The sequence below is a fragment of the Primulina huaijiensis genome, chromosome 15 (genome assembly GCF_012295235.1).
Source record: "Primulina huaijiensis isolate GDHJ02 chromosome 15, ASM1229523v2, whole genome shotgun sequence".
Taxonomy (NCBI): Eukaryota; Viridiplantae; Streptophyta; class Magnoliopsida; order Lamiales; family Gesneriaceae; genus Primulina; species Primulina huaijiensis.
In genome coordinates, this window is record NC_133320.1 from 21,787,463 (window position 1) to 21,810,652 (window position 23,190).

The following is a 23,190-nucleotide window of genomic DNA, read 5'->3' on the forward strand; positions in this document are numbered from 1 at the left end:
AATAAAAATGAATTCTAATTTTATTTTTTTACAAATTATTAAATTATTCTTTTTTAAAGAAAAATCATTTCTTTTTGTGAATAAACAAAAAAGTTAAAATTTACTATTTAAACCGCTATGTTGGAAGGATTGTTAGAAAATATAAGCAAATTTACTGTCTTTCCGAAAGAGTTTGTTACAGAGAGATTTCAGGTAATGTCATCTGTAAAATCCACACACAAACGTTCCATGTTTTTCTCCACCAATGATTCTTGTTTCCTCCAATTTTTTCTCATTTTCATCAATCCAGTGATTATTCACCACCCCAAATCACATCACCGTTTGAAAAAAAAACACCCCTGAATTCATCAAAACCGCAGGTTTCTGCAATTTTACGTGCAAATCTCTTGGAGATATTCCTTTTTCTGCTTCAATGGTTTTTCTTCGACGGGAATGTTAAGTTTGTTGCGCGCCAGAGGGTGAAACTATAGTCGGTTCAAATATTTTTGAAAGTTGTGTTTGATCGTAGCCGTACACGTGGAAGGCGGGATAATGGAGGTCGAAGCAGTGGCCGTGGGGCCCGTCAGGGGGTGGGGTACATGGGAAGAGCTTATCCTGGGTGGCGCTGTCCTCAGGCACGGCATCCAAGACTGGAACGTCGTCGCATCGGAGCTCCGGTCGCGCTCCATTTGTCCCTTCACCTTCACACCGGAGGTCCACGTTTTCACCCTTCGTTCTCAACTTCGTTTACTTCATTTATGCTTGCCTTCTTAAATATGCTATTTTTAAGTAATTTTCTGTTGGCCTCTTATCTTTTTAAATGAATTACTTTTGAAATTAAATAAATGGTATTCTATAAATGTTCGACTATCGAAATTCCCGAGTTTGTTTATACTTTATGCATAGTTTGCAGAATACATGAAGTACAAAGAATAAACAACAATAAAAATTAAAAATATTATATTTTAAATTTTTGGCAAAACAAAGATCATTTAATTATTAAGATTCCTCCTAAATCAAAATTGATTAGCATCATATAAGATTTTTCTTGCTAATGAGTTGCTTTCATTAACATAATACACATTATATCAAAATAAACTCATAATCGCTATCATTAGTTTGGATACTTAATTTGAGTCCCATGATACTTAAAATCAAGTTTTTGAATTTAAATAGTTTCCTGTACATCTCAATCATTATTTGTGTAATCCTTAATTATTCAAATATAAGCTACTTGTGTAATCACATGTCCAAAACCCTGAGAATTTTTGGTTTTGTTCATGCTATCCATATAGACATGGTAGCGTTCTTATTCATTCAGCACATGACGCGCGTGCTTAGTGGATAAATCATGGTCACTCGTTAAACCATAATGTATGAATGAGTGGTAATGATTCATCACTCAACACGTGTCATGTGCTAAATGAATGAGGCAAGCCATAATTTTAGGGTCAAAGAAATGGATACATTGTTTTAATTCTCCACTTACAAATATAATGAAATTACAAATTTATTTCTCCGGTTGCAAATAGATTTTTTTGAATTTTCTTTGTATCAATATCTAAAACGGATAGTGGGAGTCTCAACTAGCATAAGATTTTTTTGAATTTTCTACTTAAACAAATGGCAAAAACTTCCTTTAATTACAGGCTTGTAAAAGCAAGTACGAGGACCTGCAACGGCGTTATTCTGGATCCAGGTGAGTTAAATATTCATTTCCTATCTCACCCTTTGTGGTCAATACTTGGTACATCAAATCTTTAGTGGTTTTTGATAAAATGTGTTATCTTATATTGCTGTCACATTTACTGTGATGAATGCCTCAGTTCTTGGTTTGAAGAACTGAGAAAGCAACGAGTGGCGGAATTGAAGCTAGAACTTGCAAGATCTGAGGATTCAATCGGGTAAGTGCAGATAACAAAACATCTTTATATTTGTTCAAATATGTTGTGGCTTAATCACCTGCTTATTTACCACAAACAAAGTAACTCTTGTATCTGTTTTTAATGCAACTCTTTTTGCTCGAAATTCGAGTTGCTGCTTAGCTATGTTATGTCGAAAAGAAAATCCTTCATCTTTATAAATGAAGGGACTCTGAGGTTCATACCTCTAGTAACTATGCCACGAATCAATACTTATGTACAATCTTAGAGTGCACATCTCTGAACAAATTTATCTGAAGTAACCTGTGGAAAATTTGGGGTCTCCAGGTCTCTCGAGTCGAAAATCAAAAGTTTAAAAGCAGAGAAACAACATTGCAATCAACCTGAGTGTAGTTCAAGCCAGACTGAATCAGCTCTTCGTTCTTTGAATTCAAATGGCACTGAATCTACGGGAAAGGAAGCATCAAAGGATGGATTCTCAGCTGGCAGTTTCACGAGAGATGCCCGAACAAATCCGGACGCTTCAGTCTCTTCTAAGCAAGATAGAGATGTGCTCTTTAGTAAGATTACTAAAGCCAGTTATGGGCAAGGAGTAACTGTCAGAAAGAGACGAGGTCAGAGAAAGAGGAAGGATTGCAGCCAAGCTGGCAAAGAGACGAGCATTGGAGAAAGTGAAATTTTGGGTTCTTCTGATATTGCCTCTACTTCGCAAAAAGAAGTTCCCATCAATGACATTGGTGGGATAATTGAAGACTCGAATAAAACGGATACTCCCTGCAAAGATTCATATTCGGCTATGGAGGAGAACTTGATGGAGATATTCCAGTCCATTGCTCAAACCGACCCTGCATCAGTGTTTAGACATCGAATGGACAGCCAGGTAAAATAGAATCTCACAGAAATAGAATGTAACATAAGCAGAATCGATAGCATATATTCTCAGTCTTTATTGAGAACAAATCTTTCTCCCCAAAAAAGCCTTTTATGTAGACGCACTGAACTTCTTTATTTGCCATCAACATAACAGAAACGGGCTAGATACCGGAAAATAATCAGGCAGCATGTGGATATCAGCACGATAAGGTCAAGAATCCTTAAACGTTCAATCAGATCAGTTAAAGAACTATTCTCCGACTTACTGTTGCTGGCGAACAATGCCCTCGTGTTTTACTCGAGAAGAACAAGAGAATACAAATCAGCATGCTCTTTGAGGGACTTAGTCAAGAGAGAGTATAGGAAGCATTGTATGGGATCTAGCCAAGAATCTGTATCCTGTTTTCTAGCGTGTCATCCTCCCGTGAAGCCACGTAGTGCTCGCCCTCGACCTCCAATGTGCAAAGATAGGGTGTTAGCTTTATCAGGGAAATTGTCCAAAGCCAAGAATGTTACTCTTTCGAGTCCCAAGATGCTCGAAAAACCAAATGACGCTGATACCAATATATTGCTTCAAACTTTCTTGAAGGATAGGAAGGTAGCGAAGAGGCCAGGGAAAGATAAACCTGGATTTGTTGATCACACACTAACTGAAACTTCTCTTGTAAAACAAAAAAGACGAAAGCGAAGGTGACAATGTTTTGTTAGCCGTTAATGTCAACTATCTTATAAACAGATTCTTTTTGGTAATGTGGGTATGGGTGAAACCGACAATTTTCATAAAATGGGTCGGGTTAGTATATTTTTGTGGTAAACTAATATATTTTTCAGTAAAATTACAAATGAACACAAGTCTTAATTTGATTAAATTTTTGGAAAGGTAAAGGCCCTAAAGCTCTGAGTTCCTAGTTCTTTTATTAGGGCCAGTTTGGTTGCTGTGATAGAATAAACGATGGATTGATAAATTGATGACAATTTGAATGATAATTAAAATACCATAATTTTTAGTATTGTGTTTGGTGTAAATGATTACGAAAATGTGATAAATTATATGATGTTTGGTGTATTTGATAAATAATTGTACAGATAATGAATATATGCCGAAATACCTAATCTGCCCTTAATTAAATCTAAATTTTTAAATTAAAAAAAAAAAACTATCTTCAAGTTGGAATCCCTACAACTCTTCCATTCAGGCTTACCCATTCCGTTGAAGCTCTCACTAAATTTTTCCCCTGCTTCTCTTCCATTCTTGTTTACTTATTCCTTCCAAGCTCTCGCCACATTTTTCCCACCAACACTTGTCTCATCAACGACACAATTGGCATGGGTAATATCATTCTTTTAGTTTTATTTTGATTTCTCCTTCATAAAGCAGCAGATCTAGTGTGGATTTCGAAAATAAATATTAGGTTTGCCTTGATGAACTATTATAAGTTTTAGTCTTTGGTGGAAGTTTGAGTTGTTAAACTTATAGTTCCACATAATACTTTTTTGAGAAACTCATGTTGTATGTATTGTGATAGCACTAAATTTTTTTGGATTAAAATTATGTTTATATTTATTCATGGATTTTTTACCTTGAAAGAGACTCACATAACCTTATCTCTTTCCAACTTTCATGTACTTCAATTTGCATATTGTGATGTTTAAAAAAAAAAGAGTTATGTGCAGAATTTCTTTGTACAAATTGGCCAAAAAAAAATGTGGAATTCCTTGTTGGATCGTCATTGTAATTTCGTACAGGTAGCCTCATTCAAAATTAGTAGTGATCATTTTATTTACCTCATACTCATACTTGTTTTGGTTTTCAGAGTTTTGAAATTGAGATGACAATGATAGAGTATATGGCATCCATTTGTTTTGTTATATTGTCATTACACTATTTAAATCTTCGCTGGAGTTTTGCACAGAATTTTAGATGTATTGTAATGTTAAAATATTTTGTATTTCACAGTAAAATTTATTTGCTCATGCCACTTATTTTAATAGTGTTTCAACAATCATGTTCTGATAGGTTATGCCATCTTCTCTTCAATTCGCACGTATCTCGATTCTACCAACCCTCCAATGGTACTGACCAAGTAACACAATCGGGAAAATGCATTCCGATTCATTCTCAAGTTTACGACACATTGAACATCACCTAATTCGATAATCCTATGCAAATGGCTCAATTGTGCATTAATTCGTATTGTCATGGTGTACGAGCCTGGTTTTCTACGAGGTGCACGACGTTGCTTTGCGAGTAATCCACTTTTATGTCGTACTAAAAGACATAAAAGCATAAAAGAGCGGCACAACATTTGATGCAGCAACATAAAAAGCATAATGTTTCTACGTCTAACGTCCATCTTGCTATCTTATCTCGAGAAATGACAACAAATTAAGCTTTAGTACAACAATGTAAGAGTAAAATGCAGTAGACAATGTTAATTCAGTCACAGAAACAACATGGTGTTCTTGGTCTGAAATTTAGGATTTTACATGACAAAAACAACATTTCTTTCTTTGATTAACGGTTAAATCATCATAAATACAGAAAAGGACTCAAATCATATCACAATTTCCCATCTTGATGAATGAATATAAACCCTCAAGGAACGTGATAAGAACATATTTTCTTACAAGGCATTTGTTTGTCGTAAGTATTTATTTAAGCAAATACTATGCATCTCAAATAATTTTCAAAGAAAATATGCATATCGAAGCAAATATCATGCATCTCAAATAATTTTCTAAGAAAATATGCATATCGATAGTATTTGAATCAAGTACAATACATGAAACTAAATTTCAAGGCCTCATACCAAAAATAGTCAGTATAATGAAAACAAATATGTTTTTCACGGCAAAGACGAAACTGATGGCGAAGAAACTGATTTTTACCTTCAACAAATATAAGATCAAATCTCAGTTTCACACCGACGACCAAATCGCGAATCGCAAATCTTGGACACAATTTCTTCTATGTTCCGTTTTTTTTTGGGTCGGCTGTATTGAAGAAATGAAAAGAGATGAGTTTTATTGGTAGGGCAAAGGTTAAAAAGGTAATTTTCATGTTCTATCAGATTAACTGTACACATTGAGATTAATAATACTTGGGCCTCTAAGGGATGGATTTTCCCCACTCTACAGAGATTTTTTCACTGGTCCATTGTTATCTGTCTCTCTCCCAAAAACCATACAAACATGTGATTAAACCATAATCTTACTTCAATCATTCATACCAAACAGGCCCTTATTGCCGTATTCTTGAATTGTATTGGCATCAATGGTGGTGTTGTGTACAATACCAAATCCAAAACTCGTTATGTCATATTATCCTTTATAATTTATTGTTTAAAAGAGTTTGTTTATACTACGTGTAAAAGATAAATTAATCTGTTCTCTCTAGTATTTGGAAAGATTACTTCAATTAAAGGAGAATAGGTGGGTCACCACATTATATGAATGATAATATTATTACAAAAATAAACATTGTTTGTACGTACATGAATATCGTTGAAATATTGTTTTGTATATCTAATAGATGAACGTCACTGCATTCATATTTTAATTGTTCGTGCATACATGAACATTATTCTCGTAAAATAGTGGACGTTGAAATTGTATAAATAAAATTAAATATGAGACGTTTTGCATGGATACATTAGTTATGTATATTTTATCTAAAAAACAAATGAAAATCAAACTCAAGATTTACATCATGTTTGAAATAGTGTATTTTGAGTGTTTTTCAATTTTTACGTATAAATTTCAAATATTTGATTGATTATAAGTTTGAAAACACTTGCAATAAGGCACTATCTTAAAAACACCGCAAAGTGTTTCCAAATCCGAGGGTATAGGAGGATCAATCATCCGAACGTTTGACAAACCTTCAATTTTGGTCCTCAATAATTTAGTCTTCCTAGTTAAGTTAATTGTGAATCACACAAGCATTGTAAGTCTTCACCAAATTCATACAGATTTTTAAATAATTCTAAATTAGGTAGAGTTGGTTTACTTACTCTCTCCTAACCCAAATAATCAGACTATATAAATATATNATTATTAAAAAAAAACGAAACAAACAAACAAGTTTTTGTGATATATTGCAATGCTCGATGATTATTAAAACAACGAATAATGATTAGTTTACAAAGTAGGGTAGTTGATACTATTGTACTAACCTAAATAATACTAATGTTGTTTCTTGGCATAATATTTTTACCGTTTCACGAGTAAATTTTATGAGAAAATTTTTCAATTTAACTCTGATCCATAAAAATAAAATGTTTTTAATACAAAAAAATATTATTTTTCAACGTATTTATAAATGATGATGTTTTTTCCACTCCTATATGTATAACGATATAATCTCTCTGTCCGAATACAGCCCAACACGAGAGAATCTGAACTTTTGGGTCTCGAAAAAAAAGATTCTCGATTTATATTTGGACAGGAGAGTTGTGGCTTACGAGACGGTTACGACCCATCCACCCTTGTGTTCTCTCCGCTTTATACGTGGCGATTTCCATCCCAGCTCGCCTTTGTCAAGTCTTTTTTATCCCACACACATGAACACGCAGTTACACTCACGAATTATATGTATCTTCAGTTCTCTTGAGATTAATATTAACTATTACATTTAGTGTTCGTTCAATTCAGAAACAATACGATGGATACTTGAATGGAGCTGTATTTTCATCTGGGATTCGACCACTTGCTGTTTTTTCATTAATTATAATAGTAATAGTCGAATCTGTGGGTTGAAGGTACGCGTTTTCTTTTCTTTCTCTAAAAGTCTTTTTCTTGTTCTGTATTTCTTGAAACTGTCTGTGTGATTAATGGCTTGGGGAGTTCATTTAAAGATAATAAGTTCAGGAAATGAAACGGTTCTTTAACGGCAAAGTTGTGGTGATTTCATTTAATTTAAATTTAAAGAAAATTAAAATAAATAAGAATTGTCATCATTCAAGTTTATTATTCAAAATGTTACCTAGTTCAGGTTTTCTCGTTTATTGATTGGAGATTGCAGACTATGTTCTTCTTCACATCTGAACTTATTAGTTTCTTCAAAAAATATTATTTTATTCGGGTTCTGGGTTTGGGGTGATGGTGAAAATATGATGCAAAATTTACTTACTTTAAATCATTCATGAACATCATGTGCACTGTCTGCGATATCTAGTACTTATTTTGTCGCCATTAGTCCGTATGAAAACAGTACGTGAAGAAAATGAAAATGCTCTAGGAGCTCTTCATGAGACCTGCATGTCACAATTTCAAGTCCCATTTAATCATATTTTTTGAATTGCGTTTTGAAAAAAACATATGGAGTTTGCATGGTAGGATTAAATAGATGTTTTAAGTTGATTTCTTGTGATGCGTTTCCAAAGTTTTCCTGCGTATTTGAACTAGGATGGATTGGAATAGAGATGCTGAAGCTTTTAATGTGTCCCTAACGACTTTTTTCAAATATCCATATGAATTTGAGCCAAGAATTTGTTAGAACTCGGTGGCTTCTAGTTGTCCTTTTTCTGAGTTGTATGCAACTGGTTGGCTATCTGATATACTTTCACTAACTTCAGTTGTGATGAGACAAGATCCATAGTTCCCTATGAAGGCATCCGAGCTACGACGATGGCTATTGAAGAAATTCAATTTCTTGTTTGACATGGTAGCAGCCTGAATTGTTTTTTTTTTTTTAAAAAAATTTCAAAATTCTGATAAACTAAGTGCTAGAATTTATTCTTGCGCTTTTTAACTTTTGAGCAACTTAATATCTGTACCTTTTTTAAATCAGTATCATCTATTGAAATGATAACCCATTACTTGTAAATGGGACTGTAGAGAGTGAGTGGCGCGAAGATGAAACAGCTACCAGTCCTTGGAGCTTTCTGTTTAGTAATGCTGTTCTTACTCTATAGGACCACAAATTATCAGTATCAACATATGCAGGTGTGTTGCACAATTTTCTTGTTTTTAGTTGTCATGTATGAATGTGAATCATAGTGAACTATAAATAGAAAACTCGATTTAATTGAAATTTTTATTGGAAGTCCTTGTCCAAATAGCTTCTTACTATTGTTTTTGTCAGATGGAGTCAAGATTACATCGTTTCTCTATGTTAAAGGTGATTATCCACATTTATATTCTATCATTCTTTGCTAAGGCATTTGTTAGTGTTGCCGTACTGAGGTGGTGTTAATACTTTGATGTAGGACATTGGTGTGGTTACCAAAAGTTTGAATAATTTGCCTCAAGGTATCATTGAATCAAGGTCAGACCTAGAGTTAAAGCCTCTATGGAGAACAAGCAGTCACAAATCTAAGGTAAAATTTATTATGGATTTCTGTATCATCTCTAGTCCAATTTTTGTTCTTTGCTTGGGGATCTATTATTTGATGGCCATATTTTGATTCATCTGATGTTTCATGGCATTTGAAACGCACACTCAGATGGATTAGGTGGTTCGGGAAATGGTGATTATAGACTCTAACGAGCATGTCCCTCTTAATCTTCAGGTCAATTTTACAAACTATCATAATTTGCTGGCAATGGCAGTGGGTATCAGACAAAAACAAAACGTCAATACAATTGTTCAAAAGGTACTAGTAAATTAGTAAATGTATGTTTGTATATCATAAATTTGATCACTTACTGCTATATGATTTTTACTTCTTTTGTTACCTATTCTACTTTGAATTCAGTTTCTTTCGAAGAATTTTACAATTATTTTGTTCCATTACGATGGCAAATTGGACGGGTGGTGGGACTTGGAATGGAGTAGGGAAGCTATACATGTAGTCGCTCATAACCAAACAAAATGGTAATCCTTCGCTGTTCTGAATGGAAATTCTTCATAGCATTAAAGTACATGATTCAAGAAGGATATATGGTCGTGGCTATGGGATTTTGCCATCATTTAAGTTAACAATAACTGAATTGAATTCAAGGATAGATTGAGTTGGATGTCTATAAAGATTTCACTACTAAATTGTCTCCGGACTCACAAAGTCACAATTTGTTTTACTGACCAAGATGGTTTCTTTACTGTATCTTAATCGAATTTTGGTATGCTTTTTTAATATTGGTAATTTTTTCATGGACAGGTGGTTTGCAAAACGTTTTTTACACCCGGATGTGGTGTTTATTTATGATTTCATATTTCTCTGGGATGAAGATTTGGGAGTAGAGAATTTTGACCCTGGAAGGTAGATGCATCACAAGTTTAACTTTTTATTTGATATATTTTATTATTTTATCCAAATTTTGAATTAATAATTTTCATTGCAGTTAAAGCTCCCAACTTGTGAATAATCTATTTTTTTAGAGGAGTTAAGGTTGTCAAATGGCATTTATACTACTTTTCCTCGCATTTAAATTTTCAATCATAATTCATTTTGAAACTACCAATGTTAGATTGAAAGTACAGTGTCTATATCAAAATGAGAACTGATCTAACTAAAAATATTATCTATTCTTCTTTAATAAAAGCAATTCGTGCACTTTTCCTTTTGAACCAGCATGATGCTTATCACATGCACCATCTTTCTTCCATCTTGATGGTCATATTATAGAGTCTTAGTTTCAACTTCCAGATACGGAGGCCTTTTGCATTTTTATTTATGCTTAAATCTTATATCAGTATTCTTTTTCCCCTTTATTTTTTAACTTTCTTATATTAGGTACCTGGAAATTGTGAAATCCGTAGGACTGGAGATATCACAGCCAGCTTTGGACCCAAATTCTACAGGCATACATCATAGGATTACAATAAGGAAAAAGATGAAAAAATTTCACCGGTGAGTTTTGTTCAGTATATATGTGATTTGGGATCTGGATGTAGATTTTTAATACCTATATATTTCAATATGGCAGGAGAATATATGTTGATCGGGGCAGTCACAAGTGTTCAGATGATAGTGAGGGACCGCCTTGTACTGGGTAGGCACCATCTTTTTGTACACAATCCTCAATGGAATTAATTTTTATTTATCCCTTGTGCTTACTCTCCCGTAGCAATGTGTATAGATGCTCGGTGATTTTTTTTGTGGGACGCTCTTAAAAATATCCAATATAATGTCGTTAAACATGTAACTTGAACAAAAAAAATACCATGAGAAAAGGCAGAGCTGTTGATGCTACAGATCTTTTGTATGCTGATAGTCTCAAATTTTCAGATTTGTTGAAGGAATGGCTCCTGTGTTTTCGAGAACAGCATGGCATTGTGCCTGGCATTTGATACAGGTTCTTTTTTATGCTTTTCTCTGAACAACTGTAGAAAACTCTGTAAGTATTTCCTTCAATATCCATAGCTAAAGGCAAACAAGAAAAGAGAACCAAACCAATGGGTGGTATTATTGATTTTTTCAAGTTTGGTTATTTACGATCTTGTGGTCACCTGTTGCGTCTCTTGATTGCAGTCCCTCTTATGAACTTTTGCATTGAATTATCAAACGGAGATCGTAATTGCATATCTATTCGAGTTTCCAACATACAAAGATATGATATTTCTTTTGCGTTTCCATAATCTAAGACTGAGTTTTCACTTGGTACCAGAATGATCTTGTTCATGGATGGGGGATTGACATGAAACTTGGTTATTGTGCCCAGGTAAAACTTCTTTCTGCTTCTTCCATAGAACTTCTTATGCATTTATCCATACAACAGAACTCTTTTTTCATGTTCCTGTTGAAGAATACCCTTTAGCTCCCTCGAAATATTTCTATCGGGTAGCAACATGCTATTTTTTAGAATATTTGAAAGTTCGGATGCTCCTAAATTTTTTTCCAGAAATTTCGCACACAGATACGACACACCGATACATATATTTACATAAATATAAATATGTATATACTACAAGTTTTAATACTAAATTTATATAAATATTTATATATATTTTAATAATTGTGGTATCTTATCTTTATCGTGTCTTATATTTTCAAAATCAGTTGTATCGTCGTATCCGTATCGTATTCGATATGATATACGATACAATATCTGTATCCATATCTATGCAACATAGATTATTATGAGTGTGTGTGTGTGTGTGTTGGTACAACAATGGGTGCTCGTTTGTATACTTGATATAAAATCTAATGCCATATGTTTGATTCCTTTACTTTTTGAGTTGGACCAACCTTCCATTCTTGGGAATCAATTTCGAGCAATAATTTATCTTTTATACCGGATAATCAATTTGAAATTATCTTTAAAATGTTCATCTGACTTTCTTAACGTCTTTTATTGTATGAACTTGGATATACACAGGGAGATCGAACAACGAAGGTGGGAGTGGTTGATAGCGAATATGTAGTTCATCAGAGTATACAAACATTAGGAGGAGCATCAGCGAGAAAGGTGATTTCTTTAAGCATCAACTTTTCGAATTTATCAGCCCTTTATTCGCGAAATGAGTTGCGGCCTTCATCTCCATTTCCAGTCCCCCAAGTTCAAGTTTTTTTGCATCTGTGCAGGTTTCGAATCCGGAAAAGAACTCAAAGGTATAGCTTCCAGTGCCTCTAATCCCTGATTCTGTTCTGTTTCCATTCTTCTTCCCCCACCCGGGTTTCTTTCATCCTCATCACTAAGAGGGTCTTTGTTCTATTTGTTTTTGTCACCCTGGCTTACATTCAGAAGCACGCCGGGGACATTAGATCAGAGGTGAGAGATGCGCGATGCAACTCTATTTCTGCTTTGAATTTTACTGATTTCTTGGAAATTTGGCTAGTTTTTGTGGAAACTATATATCACAATGATTCTTTGGATTTTAAATATAAAATTATAGCTTCAAATTGGGGTCGTCGTGCAGATTCGGAGGCAATCGACTATAGAACTTCAAAGATTTAAGGAGAGATGGGAAGAAGCTGTGAAGGAGGACAAGAAATGGGTGGATCCATTTACTTCCACCCGGAGACGCAGCCGAAAAAATAAAACTTTGAAATCATAAAATTCATTTTGAAAAAAAAATCAAAGGTTTGACATAGGATTCTTAATGTGTCCCAAGATCCAAATTAGAAATTAGATTCTCATTTGTCCTGGCGGGCTACAATTAAGCAGTTTAAACCTCATAATTTTTGTATTTTGTCAGGCACACGTTGAATAAATCCCACTTAATTATTTTATTCTTTTAATTAATGGTCATCTTCTTTTTCATTATATAATTACTTCATTCATGTTAGTGTACAATACTGATTTTCAAATGTTAGGCTAAAATTAAATATAAAATGATGTTGATAGTTTTTTTTTCATATAATTTCTTTTATTTTAGTTTAATATTTTTTTAAGAGATGAGAACTAATAATCAAGTTTGTAATTTATCTTGGTTTGATTATTCAGACTTCATATTCATCGTTATGTGTTGGACTGTTCATAGTAGAGCAATTCGTTAATGTCTTCTTGTTATAGTTGTTCATTCCTAGGCATGACACATTATAGTTATTCATTTTTTGGCGTGAGAAGGTGTGTTAAGATATCTCATATCGGTTGGATAGAGTTCTTGAGAGCAGTATATATGGATTATGACAATCTCTTCTTTGAGTTAGCTTTTGAAATCGAGTAACAGAGTAAGTATGAAAAATTTTGATAAAAAAAAGTTATACCCACAAAATATATTTATATAAAAATAAAATTACCGTCTGTATTAAATTGATAACACACACACATAGCATGCAAGAATCCCTAGTTTTCAATATCAGTGTACAACTATCCTTTCAAAATTAGGTTTTTCATCTTTGTTTTAAAAACAAACTTATCATATTCTACATGTATATATATTTTATATTTATATTTATATCACATCATATTATCTTTAGTGATTAATGTATGTAACATATTATTAAAATTTTATATTGAATATATTATGTTAAAACATAATCGTACTATTTAATTAAATGTGGTAATAAATATTTTTGAAAACTTAAGAACATGAGTTAAATGTAGAAAATATTGTGAGACTTACAAAAATGAAGATATTTTGCAATAAATAATATATATTAATTTTTTTAAAAAAAAACACAAAACTCTTATGAGATCGTCTCACGTATAAATTTTGTGAGAAGAATTTCTAATCCGACCAGTCCCATATTTTTTTTATGTTAAAAATATTATTTTTCATTATAAATATAGATCGGATCAATCGGTCTCAATATCGACATGTGCTTTGTTTCTCAAAGTCACGAGTCTCATTTTTTTCAAAAAAGCAAAAATAAATATTACGACTCTTTTCTTAATTTTTTACTTGAAGTGTATTTAACATTAGTTTCTAGAATACTATATTTTGACGTGCAAGGATGCAAGAAAACCGTCTCCGCGTAATCTAAGATCAGACAATACAATGTTTAAATATGATTCTATATATATCAGGATTGAGAGAGAATATTTCTGCATCAGTCATTGGAATCCGTTTTGTCTTAAAAATTTTCACCATCATCGCTTTGTTTCTTTATGGTTGTTGGTCTTCTCATTTCTCATAGATCTGAAAACCCTCAAATCTTACAATTATTAGTGGAAAAAAAGAAGAGAAACCTCAAATCTCTGTTTATAGTCTCCGCAATCAAATTTAAGTTCAACTGAGTCCATCAGATGGCCGGCCGTTACGATCCCAATCCTTTTGATGAGGAAGAAGTTAATCCATTCTCTGTAAGTTCTCTGTATAAACACTCGCACTATATTGTTTGGTAGACTAAATGGTTTTTCTCTTTAATTGCGGGACTGAGGAGTTTGAGTTTGACGAGGGTTTTTGATAAAGTTGAGTCTTTGGTTGTGATGAGTTGACTATAGTTTTGGATGGTTTTGTTCTGACTATCGGAGGTACACGGTTGGTTGACTTTATGGCTGGAACTAATGTGTCGCCGTGTGAGATTGGGAAGGACTAGAAGTTAAAGCCTGTTGTTGGTTCTCCAACATGAGATTTATGCTTGAATAAAATTTGGAAGTGGCTGGTGCCATCAGGGTTTCAGTGGTTACTAACTTGATTTTGGTGGTGCCTCGATATCTTTCACTGATGTGGCGGACAGTGATGTGTTGATGGAGGTGGTAGCTTGAGTGGCCTGGGTGTATTTGGTTGCTGCATTTTCAAAAGGGGCCTCCTACTGAGAGCTTTGAAAGGTGGAAAAGCTAGGAGAGGATTGGGTTTGGGAAATAGGAACCGTTACTTACTATATTGAAATTTAGATTATGAAATGGGCACTTCAACTGAAAAAATATTTAAGTTTAATTTTTTATACAAAAATAAAAAATGAAAGCTCCAAATTATTAACTACCACTCTGTCCCAGATATCTCTACCTGCACGAGAGTAGTGTGTCGTCAATAATTTTGGGTTATTGTTTATCATGTGAAATTAGGATACAATTCAAGACATGGGGACAATGTTTTGTTTTTGAAAATTCATGGCCTATATGTAGCTATGCATGCCTTCTTCACGGATTGCGCCATTAATCAATCATTCGAAATTTCTCTTTTTTGCCTTGAAAAAATATGGGATTTTGGGGTCAATGAGTAGAGATAATTATATTTCTTGAGTGTGCGTAGTAACCTAGCTCTTTTAAACTTTAGCTTTTACTGCTATGGTGGCACACAATACCCCTCATTTGTATAAATATAATGTCTATGACGCACCTAAAATGACTAGTTTTGGAGTCATTTTATGATTTTACTCTGCTGAACATTTTGCGATTTGAATTTTTAGTTAATCTACTTTAACAAGTTACATTCAAAATTTTTGGCATCAAATTTGGTCAGAAGATTGAACTACCCTAAAGATATTGTTGTTAACGTGTGTGAGGGGCTTTGTGATTCTAGTGTGACCTTATATAGCTCTTACTTTAATCTCTTCGATATATGTAGGTTAGTTTTATTAATGGAATAGAATTGAAAAGCCTTTATTATGTTTGTAGCGATTATGCATTTGATATTTTTGTTTTCTGAAACTAGGATGGAGGGGCTAGAGGAAAAGGAACCGGCAGATCGAATTTCAGCGGCGGTGCATTTTACACGACGGTTAGTTTGTCTTTATTTTTCTTCCTTGTCATTCAAGTTTGGTAACTATAGATCCTTAAATTTATGGCTTGAAATGAGAGTGTATTCGATCACTTGTCAATCTAGTGCTTGCTGTTTCCCCCCTCTTGCAATCTTTTACTAATGCTTGTCTACTGAATTTTTGCACGTCATATACATTTAAAGATGTTTTCATTTTACATTAAAAGCGGTTTTTCTTTGTTTTCAGAGTTCCGGTAGTGTTCCACCGGTGACAAACTCAAGGCTTTCACCCCTCCCTCCAGAACCTGCTGATTTCTACAATCCTACTGCCCCCGTTGATATACCTCTTGATAGTGCTGCGGTGCAACTTTTACTTTTTGAACATGCTACCTCACTGTTCTTTTGTAGTTCTTGATACTTGAACTTTCATCTTCTAATCAAAGTAAATTTCACAGGATTTGAAGAAGAAAGAGAGAGAGTTGCAGGCGAAGGAAGCTGATTTGAAAAGGAGGGAACAGGTCTGTAAGACGCTGATTTCGTGCATTTCATCTTACTAACTAGTTCTCAACAAAGTTTCCCAAATGAGGCAATTATAACATTATCTCAGAATTTATGAAAAGAAAGTTTCCAAAGGTGGACAGTTATAACGTTTCCATTTGAGAATTTTATGAGTTTACTGCTTTCTTGTAACCATTCAATTGGCAGTGCTATAATTATGGATACTATGGCAAATCGTGGTGATTTTTATAATTTGCATACTTGATGAAAGATTTCAGATTTCCTACTGTTAGGAAGAAGAGTAACAAATTTGTTTTCGTTTTTCCGAGTAGGAAGTAAAACGGAAAGAAGAGGCTGCTGCGCGGGGTAATATCTATGCTCTAGTGTTTTTGTTATTATTTATTTCCTCTTCCAATGCACTTTATCAACCACTAAACATACTTTACCTTGTTAGGAAGATAGACTTCATAGACCATGTTTTTTAATATCATAGCAAAATTGTGTAGATACATATATTGCAGGATGCATGTTTGAATTTACACCACCAAATGGGATAACAGTGAACATGTTTTTTCTTTTGTAAGTTACAACAATTTTCTGCATGTCTCAAGTAATTTCTGGTTTCTTTTCAGCCGGTATCGTTATTGAGGAGAAAAACTGGCCTTCATTTTTTCCTATTATTCACCATGATATTGCAAATGAAATACCAATTCATCTGCAGAAGCTGCAATATGTCGCTTTCACAACCTTTTTGGGTATGTCAATATGCGACTTTCATGTTTCTTTTTATGTAATGCAACCATGCTATTTTAGTCTCGTGATTGTTCTCTCTCGATAAAATCTATTAGTTGTAGAACTTTGTCGAGGATAGAAAGTTGGTTTGTTTTTACTGAACTGGAAGCTTCTTGTCTGTTAATGTGCATCTGCAAGGAAATGGTAAAGATACTTTTGCCAGCATTAATTGGGTGACCTTTTACTTTCTCAACTTGAAGTATGAGATTATTTTTCACATTAAAGTTTGTGAAATATTTAAGATTGCAATCAGTTGTGCTTGACTAGGGATAGAACTTCCAACTTTGTTTTTGTTCTTTAAGTTGCTGAGATAATTTAAGCCGAAAATTGACTCATCCGGGAATTACTTTCAGAATTGATTAAATATATCTGCTTAGTTTTGTTCTTAGGTTGCTTATCAAAGGCTGTCAAATACATTGATAGAGATAAAAAGTAATGTATGTGTAACTTTTGGTACAACCTTAAGGGTGACAATTTTCATCCCTCACTCCCTCTGTTTTTTATTTCTGCATTTTGCATTTTTCTTTTGCCGTAAATACTTTTTGATAGAGGATTGTTGGAGAGATTTTGGTTTACTATGTACTGGTTAGATTTATCAAATTATAATGTGCAATTTCCTTCCGTATCGAAAGGTTTTAAGTGGCTTGAGATATTAAAACTGCAAGATTCCTCCTTTATCTTTCCGATATGACTTATATCATTGGTTGCTGGTAATGATGTTGTATTGGTGGTGATAGGACTCTCCTTTTGTCTTCTATGGAATTTGATAGCTGTGACTACCGCGTGGATTAAACAAGGAGGTTTGTATTCAAGTATTATTATTATTAATTATTTTTGTAGCAGGTTTTTGGATTCAATGTTCCTAACTTCAGTTCCTGGATTCTAGATGCAAAGATATGGTTTCTTGCCATTATCTACTTCATATCTGGGGTTCCTGGAGCTTATGTGTTGTGGTATCGTCCACTCTACCGTGCTTTTAGGTACGCTCATCCATTCTTTTGCAAAACCAGCATGTACGATTTTGAATTTGCATAATTTCCTTTTGTATTTAACGTGGGAAATACAGAAGATTGTAGCTGCAAAAATATTCATCGTGGGACTTAAATGATTTATTTTAACACGTTCTTACTATTTGGGAAGAATTAACAGTGCAATGACTAGCATCTCAGTCAATCATATAGTCTTTGAAATGATCGTTCAATGAATTACAGATGGTATCGAGAATGGATGAAAAATCACCGATCTCTATAGTTTAACATTCCATCTGTGTGTATTGCAGAAATGAAAGCGCTGTGAAGTTTGGGTGGTTTTTCTTGTTTTACTTGGTAAGTTTTCTCACTTGTCATGACTTTCTATTTTTTGCTATCAACTAAATGACAACCTTTTGTTTTATCCATTTGTAGCTTCACATTGGCTTCTGTGTCTTTGCCGCCGTTGCCCCTCCTGTAGTTTTTAGAGGAAAATCTCTGGCGTGAGTTCACTTTCTCTTGTATTTTTTATTTAATTTTTAAGTCCACTTATCAGCCTTTTCAATTTTTTTAGCTTCAAGTTTTAATTGTGTCTTTTCAGAGGTATTCTTCCGGCCGTTGACCTGATAGGCAAGCATGTTTTGGTTGGGGTAAGTTCAATCTCCAGTAGATTTTGTTTATGGATGCGTCTCTGTTTGTAGCACCATCCTAGTGTAACGACATTACAAAATATGCTTCCCTTGGTACTAACTTTTTATTTCTTTGGTTTAGATTTTCTACTTCATCGGGTTCGGATTATTTTGCCTCGAGTCAGTTCTAAGCATTTGGGTTATTCAGGTCTAACAAGTATATATATATTTTTAATTCTTTTGTACCGTTGTATTGATTTTCTTGAAAATATTGAAAACACCATAGCATGAGAATATATATCATTAACTGTTGTTGCCTTCTCGTTTTTCAGCAAGTATACATGTATTTCCGAGGCAGTGGTAAAGCCGCTGAGATGAAACGCGAAGCTGCAAGGGGCGCCCTTAGAGCAGCATTCTAAGATATCCATCATCCCAGAAAATCTTTTCCACTCTGTTGATTTGGAATACTGTTCTGTGCAAGTTTTCGAGGGAAGTTCTGCAGAGGAAATTTGTCTGTGTAAAGCTTATTCGATGATGCATTAATGAGTGTTCTGTACTTGTTGCAATTATGGTTTAAATTTAATTTAATTTTTTTGTTTTATTTTGTGAGAAGACTAGGAATACTAAGTTTTTATATACTCTACTGGATTTTGGAGGCATGTAGTTGTCTCTGTTAAATTTTTTGTACAATCATAGTTTGATATTTATTCACGTTTTGTTTCATTTTGTTCGGATCAATTCATCGATTGACTATGGTGCTGTTTGTAAGCCCTGAAAACAAGGGGTTTGTCTGATTTATTTGTTGTAATATCTGAAAAATGGTTTTATAAAATAACTGATGCATAATACAAAATTGAAATAAGAATGATGGTTGTATGGATGAACACTGATAAAGATTGGTCACATGAACAGATAAGATTTCATCTTCTATAATTTTATGAATATTTCTTAGTATACATACATGCATTGGAATTGCCCTTTCGTCCAAAAGTTTCTGTGGCAACACGAGCTTCAAGGGGTTTTGGGCTCTCGACCCAAGTATCCAACCATAAGTCCATGCTTCAAAATCATGCCAATGCTCCTGGTAGTGTAGGAACGAACTTACAATTATACAGAATCCATACATTAAAGGCTAGAAGAATTCCAGCTGGCATCAACGGACCCGATTATCTTGTCGTGTAAGCGAGCTCCAGAACAAGCAACTATACCTCGATCAAGTCCTTCTAAGTACACACCTCTTGAAAAGCAGAGTGGGTGGCCTCCGGCATCAGTGACAACACCACCAGCTTCTTGAATAATGACAACACCAGCTGCATGATCCCAAATCTTTTCCTTGTAACCTAATCGAGCAAACTTCATGAATATTTCGGCATCTCCTCTGGCTATGGCTGCATATTTCACCATTGAATACAAGCGTAATGGTTGGTTCCTGCAGTGGATACGAACTTTCAGGTTTCCACACAAACTAAAATCCGTTACAGATGATAGCAGCTATATGATATTGGTGCTTATATGTCTGAATACTGAAAAGTTTCCTAGATTCAAAGGGGGGTGTCATTAGAAATCAAATAACATATTCTGAAATCAGATTTTATAATGAATCTTTGATCAGATTTGATTCTGATCAATTCACGGAAAGATTTCCTACCATTTTTATCATACAAATTTTACCTACATAGGATGTGAAGATTGCACCAAACTGAGAGCCCAGGTAATATTTGCACTCATTATCCTTTTTTGAGTTCAGAAAAGCATTCACCTTAGTCCAACACTATGAGCTAGTCCAGCAGTAAAGGAATGACTTGAATTAGACTTCTCCACCGGTTCACAAAACGTAGCCAACGAGGGATCATCGATAGTGGAAACTCGAATTTGCCTAGCAGAGTTCGGCCAAATTAACGTCTTTTCCTCATGAAGCAAGGGCTGCATCCATGTTCTGCCACTGTCTTTCTTTGCATATATTACACAGCCTCTGTTCCAAGATCCTGAAGTCTTTGAGGTCATGCTAGATAAAGTACTAAGGTTGCCATTATGGTAATTTAGCCATTCCTTCTTCATCGGATAATTTGGGCATCCAAGAACTCCAAGAACTGGCTCTCCATCCTCTATCAATGCCAGGGCAACCGCATATTGATCCCCACGTACAAAACCCAATGTACCATCAACTGGATCCAGTACCCAAAACCTTCGGCTCGGTCCCCCAGTAGAGTTGCATCTACTTATGGCTTCTAAGACCTCTGAACTATTCAAAGCTAAAGCTGGTGCACTAAGTCCAAAACGTGGTGCTTCGGCCAGACATGTGTTAACTGTACGCACCACAGCTTCTAGTAAACCAGTTGCACTGGCCTTGGACAGTGCTTGAATGTCTTCTTCGGCAACAATTGATACATTTTCACGGCCAAAAGCCTTGGACAACGCCCAGCTTACAGTTGCTTGAACACTCCAATCTGCTCACAAGTAGTAATTGTGGTAATAGCCGATCCAAAATCATAGTTGATAAGAAAAACATTGTCGAGGCTTCTAATATCAGCGGGAAAAAAACGGAAGTTGATAATTGAAAGGCGGCAACTCGTACAGATTTGCAAATACACTCGAGTCAGCATCTTTTCTTTCATAAGCAGCATATAGGATCATGATTTGATGCATCTTACCCACATTTAACAATTTAGTTTTGACAATAATGGAGGGAAAGAGGCAAGTAAGGTCATTTGTTTCTCTATATATCATTCGGTAGTTTCTTTCAACAATGGCTGCTTATTACCTTTCGACAATGTAAATGTGAGTATAAGAAAAAGTAGCAATAGCCCTCTATGTGTAAAAGAAAACACATGTAGACGCACCAATCAATTAACAAGTTTTTTTTTCTTTTTTATCTTAATCTTCTGAGGATTGCACAATATTTGGTTATTTAAACAATTATCTTCTCCCCCTAGAAGTAAAGAATAAATCAACCGTTCTCAAGGGACTGAGATGGTAGGGTCCTCTGCCTTCACTAGTCAGCGTAGTTTAAAGGTAGAGACCAGGGGTTTACAGGGTTAAAAAAAGAAAAAAAGAAAGAATAAATCAACTCAACCATTTTCTAGCAAGTTTCCATACATTTTCTGATTTTCAAAATTTCCCCCCACAGTAGTCCTTATCATTGACAATTGAATGCGGGAATAACTAGCTTGTTTTCTGACAATGTCACGCGACCTCTGTAAATTAATCCATATTTACACGATCCTGTATTTCGACACAATATTTATCAATATATGACACTAAAGATTTGCTATTTAGTTTTGGGTACAGATGGTAGATTGTGTTTTAAGATTTCTTGCAACTTGTTCACAATTTCGAAAAGAAATAATATGAACACGGCATGTGTAAACTGTTTGAATTCCAATTCAACAAAATATTAAAAAATAAACCTGAACAGAGTTGACGAATGAAACTAAAAAGTAAATAAAATCATGTGCCGTAAGCACTGAGAAACTGGAAGTAAGAATTAAACACAAGTAAAACAACAAACAAGCAAACAACTGATTACAGCAACAAGCCCATTTCCAGAAAAATCAAAGCAACCCATTTTCGTGAAAATCTCACAAAATACGACCACGAGACATACTACTAGCAAAATACAAGCAACCTTTTTCAGGAACGTAAACAATTACCAGCTACTGTAACCGGAGAGTTATCATCTTTGGATTGAACAATATCACTGCTTTTAGAAAGCAAGCTTTCTTGAACTTTCTGACAGAGCAAACACGCCATCTGCACAGCCTTCACTGCTACCTCCAATTCGTCGGCGTATTCGTCCGCGTCCATTGAATTACTCAATGCCTCAGTGTAATGTTCTTCCGCTGTTGAACCGAAAATGGCTTGTGGGTTACAGTTAACACGAGAAATGCTGGCCAATGGGTAGTTGGTTGAGGCCTGGCGAAAGCATGAGTGAAAAATTCCTATCTTTGTGGGAGTGGAACTGTTTTTTATTGCAATTGGGAGAGCGGCGTGTGGAATGAAATAGGTGGTCATAATGAAAAGAATTTGCGCCTACGACGCAGCCGCAGACGGAGGCTTTTCTTGACTTTGCTTTGATTTTGATGGTGGAAAAAAAACAATTATTGGCGCTGAGGAACAGTGAACCTCGCAGCACATGGGGAAACCATGATTTTTACCACCTGCTTATGCTATGCGAAGAGGATATGCCATATATATGATTAGGTATATACAGTTTTGATATACTATACATTTATCATATATATCTATGTGAGCACCGATGAGTTGTCACTCACACATTAGATGTGATGAAATACAGAAAAATTGTGTATCCAATGTGTGAGCGACACTTCATCGATGGTCACATATACTGATCATATTCTATTTTTTATGTGAAATTTATACACAAAATAGTAAATATTGTACTAAAGTTAAAGAATAGACCAATTTTTTTTTTATTTGATTGAAAAGAACAAATTGACTTGGATGGAACATCTAATATTTGTTCGAAAAAGTTAATTTTTTGTCGTGTATATTTATCTTTTTATAATTTATTTAGTGTATCTATATTATATATATTATATTAGAATAGATATCTTGTGAGACGATCTCACGAATGTTTA

At 34.4% G+C, this 23,190-nt stretch overlaps 4 protein-coding genes across 5 annotated transcripts; 3 read left to right on the top strand and 1 right to left on the bottom strand.

The window, feature by feature from the left end:
* The first annotated feature begins 141 nt into the window (after nt 1-141).
* On the top strand, nt 142-3,560 carry LOC140958692 (uncharacterized). The gene is made up of 5 exons (XM_073416234.1): nt 142-693; nt 1,629-1,678; nt 1,806-1,883; nt 2,190-2,742; nt 2,890-3,560. Exons 1-5 carry the CDS (start codon nt 532-534, stop codon nt 3,427-3,429), a joined length of 1,383 nt encoding a protein of 460 aa, XP_073272335.1. The 5' UTR covers nt 142-531; the 3' UTR covers nt 3,430-3,560.
* A 3,643-nt stretch (nt 3,561-7,203) lies between these two features.
* Nucleotides 7,204-12,972, top strand: LOC140959505 (uncharacterized). 2 transcript variants are annotated; one of them, XM_073417371.1, is made up of 16 exons: nt 7,215-7,495; nt 8,312-8,400; nt 8,574-8,681; nt 8,821-8,856; nt 8,945-9,055; nt 9,248-9,331; nt 9,434-9,552; nt 9,836-9,937; nt 10,412-10,528; nt 10,605-10,670; nt 10,907-10,973; nt 11,286-11,339; nt 11,997-12,086; nt 12,203-12,229; nt 12,363-12,389; nt 12,538-12,972. In XM_073417371.1, exons 2-16 carry the CDS (start codon nt 8,341-8,343, stop codon nt 12,673-12,675), a joined length of 1,206 nt encoding a protein of 401 aa, XP_073273472.1. In that variant the 5' UTR covers nt 7,215-7,495; nt 8,312-8,340; the 3' UTR covers nt 12,676-12,972. The 2 variants fall into 2 exon arrangements, with proteins under 2 accessions (XP_073273473.1, XP_073273472.1); XM_073417372.1 differs by lacking the exon at nt 12,363-12,389 and having other exon boundaries at nt 7,204-7,495.
* Nucleotides 12,973-14,003: 1,031 nt separating this feature from the next.
* LOC140959506 (secretory carrier-associated membrane protein 1-like) lies at nt 14,004-19,318 on the top strand. The gene is made up of 13 exons (XM_073417374.1): nt 14,004-14,366; nt 15,661-15,726; nt 15,953-16,066; nt 16,161-16,223; nt 16,536-16,569; nt 16,836-16,958; nt 17,733-17,795; nt 17,882-17,975; nt 18,275-18,320; nt 18,399-18,466; nt 18,565-18,613; nt 18,735-18,800; nt 18,925-19,318. The coding sequence occupies exons 1-13, from the start codon at nt 14,310-14,312 to the stop codon at nt 19,009-19,011; spliced, it is 930 nt and encodes a 309-aa protein (XP_073273475.1). The 5' UTR covers nt 14,004-14,309; the 3' UTR covers nt 19,012-19,318.
* A 179-nt stretch (nt 19,319-19,497) lies between these two features.
* Nucleotides 19,498-22,727, bottom strand: LOC140959504 (3',5'-bisphosphate nucleotidase AHL-like). The gene is made up of 3 exons (XM_073417370.1): nt 22,243-22,727; nt 20,352-21,039; nt 19,498-20,021 (listed from the first exon to the last, which is right to left on the bottom strand). The coding sequence occupies exons 1-3, from the start codon at nt 22,601-22,603 to the stop codon at nt 19,718-19,720; spliced, it is 1,353 nt and encodes a 450-aa protein (XP_073273471.1). The 5' UTR covers nt 22,604-22,727; the 3' UTR covers nt 19,498-19,717.
* Nucleotides 22,728-23,190: the final 463 nt, after the last annotated feature.

What these genes read in the sequence shown, in the direction of transcription:
- LOC140958692 (XM_073416234.1), top strand. Translation starts at nt 532, where the DNA reads ATGGAGGTCGAAGCAGTGGCCGTGGGGCCCGTCAGGGGGTGGGGTACA. An exon ending in CGGCGTTATTCTGGATCCAG is followed by an intron (nt 1,679 to 1,805) that starts GTGAGTTAAATA and finishes TGAATGCCTCAG; the next exon opens with TTCTTGGTTTGAAGAACTGA. An exon ending in GACATCGAATGGACAGCCAG is followed by an intron (nt 2,743 to 2,889) that starts GTAAAATAGAAT and finishes TCAACATAACAG; the next exon opens with AAACGGGCTAGATACCGGAA.
- LOC140959505 (XM_073417371.1), top strand. Translation starts at nt 8,341, where the DNA reads ATGAAGGCATCCGAGCTACGACGATGGCTATTGAAGAAATTCAATTTC. An exon ending in ATCGTTTCTCTATGTTAAAG is followed by an intron (nt 8,857 to 8,944) that starts GTGATTATCCAC and finishes ACTTTGATGTAG; the next exon opens with GACATTGGTGTGGTTACCAA. An exon ending in GAGGGACCGCCTTGTACTGG is followed by an intron (nt 10,671 to 10,906) that starts GTAGGCACCATC and finishes TCAAATTTTCAG; the next exon opens with ATTTGTTGAAGGAATGGCTC.
- LOC140959506 (XM_073417374.1), top strand. Translation starts at nt 14,310, where the DNA reads ATGGCCGGCCGTTACGATCCCAATCCTTTTGATGAGGAAGAAGTTAAT. An exon ending in TACCTCTTGATAGTGCTGCG is followed by an intron (nt 16,067 to 16,160) that starts GTGCAACTTTTA and finishes TAAATTTCACAG; the next exon opens with GATTTGAAGAAGAAAGAGAG. An exon ending in CGCTTTCACAACCTTTTTGG is followed by an intron (nt 16,959 to 17,732) that starts GTATGTCAATAT and finishes TGGTGGTGATAG; the next exon opens with GACTCTCCTTTTGTCTTCTA.
- LOC140959504 (XM_073417370.1), bottom strand. Translation starts at nt 22,603, where the DNA reads ATGACCACCTATTTCATTCCACACGCCGCTCTCCCAATTGCAATAAAA. An exon ending in CTCTCCGGTTACAGTAGCTG is followed by an intron (nt 21,040 to 22,242) that starts GTAATTGTTTAC and finishes ACTTGTGAGCAG; the next exon opens with ATTGGAGTGTTCAAGCAACT. An exon ending in GCTCATAGTGTTGGACTAAG is followed by an intron (nt 20,022 to 20,351) that starts GTGAATGCTTTT and finishes TATCCACTGCAG; the next exon opens with GAACCAACCATTACGCTTGT.